This window comes from Triticum dicoccoides, unplaced genomic scaffold (genome assembly GCF_002162155.2).
Source record: "Triticum dicoccoides isolate Atlit2015 ecotype Zavitan unplaced genomic scaffold, WEW_v2.0 scaffold202015, whole genome shotgun sequence".
In the NCBI taxonomy this organism is placed as follows: domain Eukaryota; kingdom Viridiplantae; phylum Streptophyta; class Magnoliopsida; order Poales; family Poaceae; genus Triticum; species Triticum dicoccoides.
In genome coordinates, this window is record NW_021234703.1 from 1 (window position 1) to 2,060 (window position 2,060).

General features: G+C 37.6%; 1 protein-coding gene across 1 annotated transcript; it reads left to right on the plus strand.

The window, feature by feature from the left end:
- Window positions 1-97: 97 nt before the first annotated feature.
- Window positions 98-1,981, plus strand: LOC119345057 (ABC transporter G family member 53-like; the record flags this gene model as incomplete). The annotated part of the gene is made up of 5 exons (XM_037615290.1): window positions 98-190; window positions 306-607; window positions 941-1,222; window positions 1,341-1,657; window positions 1,821-1,981. Coding segments are annotated over exons 1-5 (1,123 nt in total), but the record flags the coding sequence as incomplete, so codon positions are not given.
- Between the last annotated feature and the right edge of the window lie 79 nt (window positions 1,982-2,060).

Below are 2,060 nucleotides of genomic sequence, written 5' to 3' on the forward strand. Positions count from 1 at the left end.
TGATACCAAGTTCCTTTATTTAATTTCACAAAAAGTTCTAAGAAATGAAAAGTGATCACACTACTAATTCTTTAATTTCACTCGTTTGAATTATTGAAGGTCTTAGGGTTGGATATCTGTGCCGATATAATGATAGGAAACAATATGTTGCGAGGCATATCAGGAGGGCAAAAAAAGAGAGTAACTACAGGTAAATGTAGTCTGAAAATAAGAAACTTATGAGATGCTTATGTGTTATTACATAACTAAATTACTTTGTACTCCTATACAATCAAACTCACCCATTCTACGACATGGTTCTGCAGCTGAGATGCTTGTCACACCCGGGCGAGCCCTTTTCATGGACGAGATATCAACTGGACTTGATAGCTCGACAACCTTCCAGATTGTGAACTCCATCCGACAAACAATCCACATTATTGGTGGAACAGCAGTCATTGCCTTACTACAACCTGCACCAGAGACATATGAATTGTTTGATGATATAATTCTCCTTTCGGATGGTCATGTTGTCTATAATGGCCCTCGAAAATATGTTCTCGAGTTCTTTGAAATAATGGGATTCAAATGTCCCAAGCGAAAAGGCGTAGCTGACTTCCTGCAAGAAGTGAGTGTAATCAACTTGTTGTATGAAGTTTTCCATGATCATGGGTCTATTTTAAAGTGCATTATCGTGAATTACCTTCAAAATATAAAACTTTAAATTTCTAGGAATTTTCATAATGCAGAAGTGTGCTCACAAGTGAAACAAATGGATCAACATATTTTTATATTTCTTACGGTTTGCGTCTTTAGCAAAATATGGCAAGTTGCAATAGTTCTAGAAAATTGTGATAAGTTTTGATTTTTTTCGTCCAAAAAAACTTGGGATTTTTGTAATAGCAGAATCATAAATGGCTAACGTGTTAAAGTTTGACTAACTATAACTGGAAATGTATAGGTTACATCAATAAAAGATCAAGGACAATACTGGATAAACGATGATGAGACATACAGATTTGTTCCGGTCAAGGAGTTTGCGGAGGCATTTCAATCTTTCCACGTTGGTCAAGCTATAAGGAGTGAGTTAGATGTGCCATTTGACAAGGACAAAAGTCATCCCACAGCTCTAAAAAAATCACAATATGGTGCCAGCATGAAGGAACTACTCAAAGCTAATATCAACAGAGAGATATTGCTCATGAAGAGGAATTCCTTTGTGTATATATTCAAGGCAACTCAGGTGATGATTCTAAAATCAAAATATGCAGAAGTTCAACACTAAATGACTTCTTTGGTATTCGTAGAAAAGTATAGAAGAACATAACATACATTATCTTATTATTTATCCTTTTTTTTAGTTGACACTCTTGGCAATCATTGCAATGACCGTATTTCTGCGCATCAATATGCATCGTGACTCGGTAACAGATGGACGGATATACATGGGTGCTATCTTCTTTGGGATCTTGATGATAATGTTCAATGGGTTTGCAGAAGTAGGTCTAACTACTGTAAAGCTCCCGGTTTTTTTCAAGCAACGGGATCTTCTCTTCTTTCCAGCATGGACATACTCGTTGATGTCATGGATCATCAAGACCCCCCTCTCCTTGCTCAATGCAACAATTTGGGTTGGGATAACATACTATGGTATTGGATTTGATCCCAACATACAAAGGTAAGTGGGAATTTTAAGATCAATGATTTTTTACCACTTATGCTTCGGTACACCCCCCTAAACAAATCAACGGTTGAGATTACCCATACCCCTTTGTAATAAAGGGCGAGATGCTCTTTTTTAATGTGTTGCACAAGCTAATGAAAACAATGCAATGCTACAGATTTTTTAGACAACTCCTACTGCTCTTCTTAGTGAACGAGGCATTTTCTGGACTCTTCCGCTTCATTGCTGGCCTTGCAAGGCAGCATGTTATTGCAAACACCATCGCTTCCTCCTGCATGTTAATTTTTATGCTCACCGGTGGATTCGTCATGGCAAGAGGTATGCAAAAGTGGTTAAGCTGAAGTCCTAAAAAGATGTTTGAAGTGTCCAGCTGAGAAAACTTGGAAGGGGGTTAGCC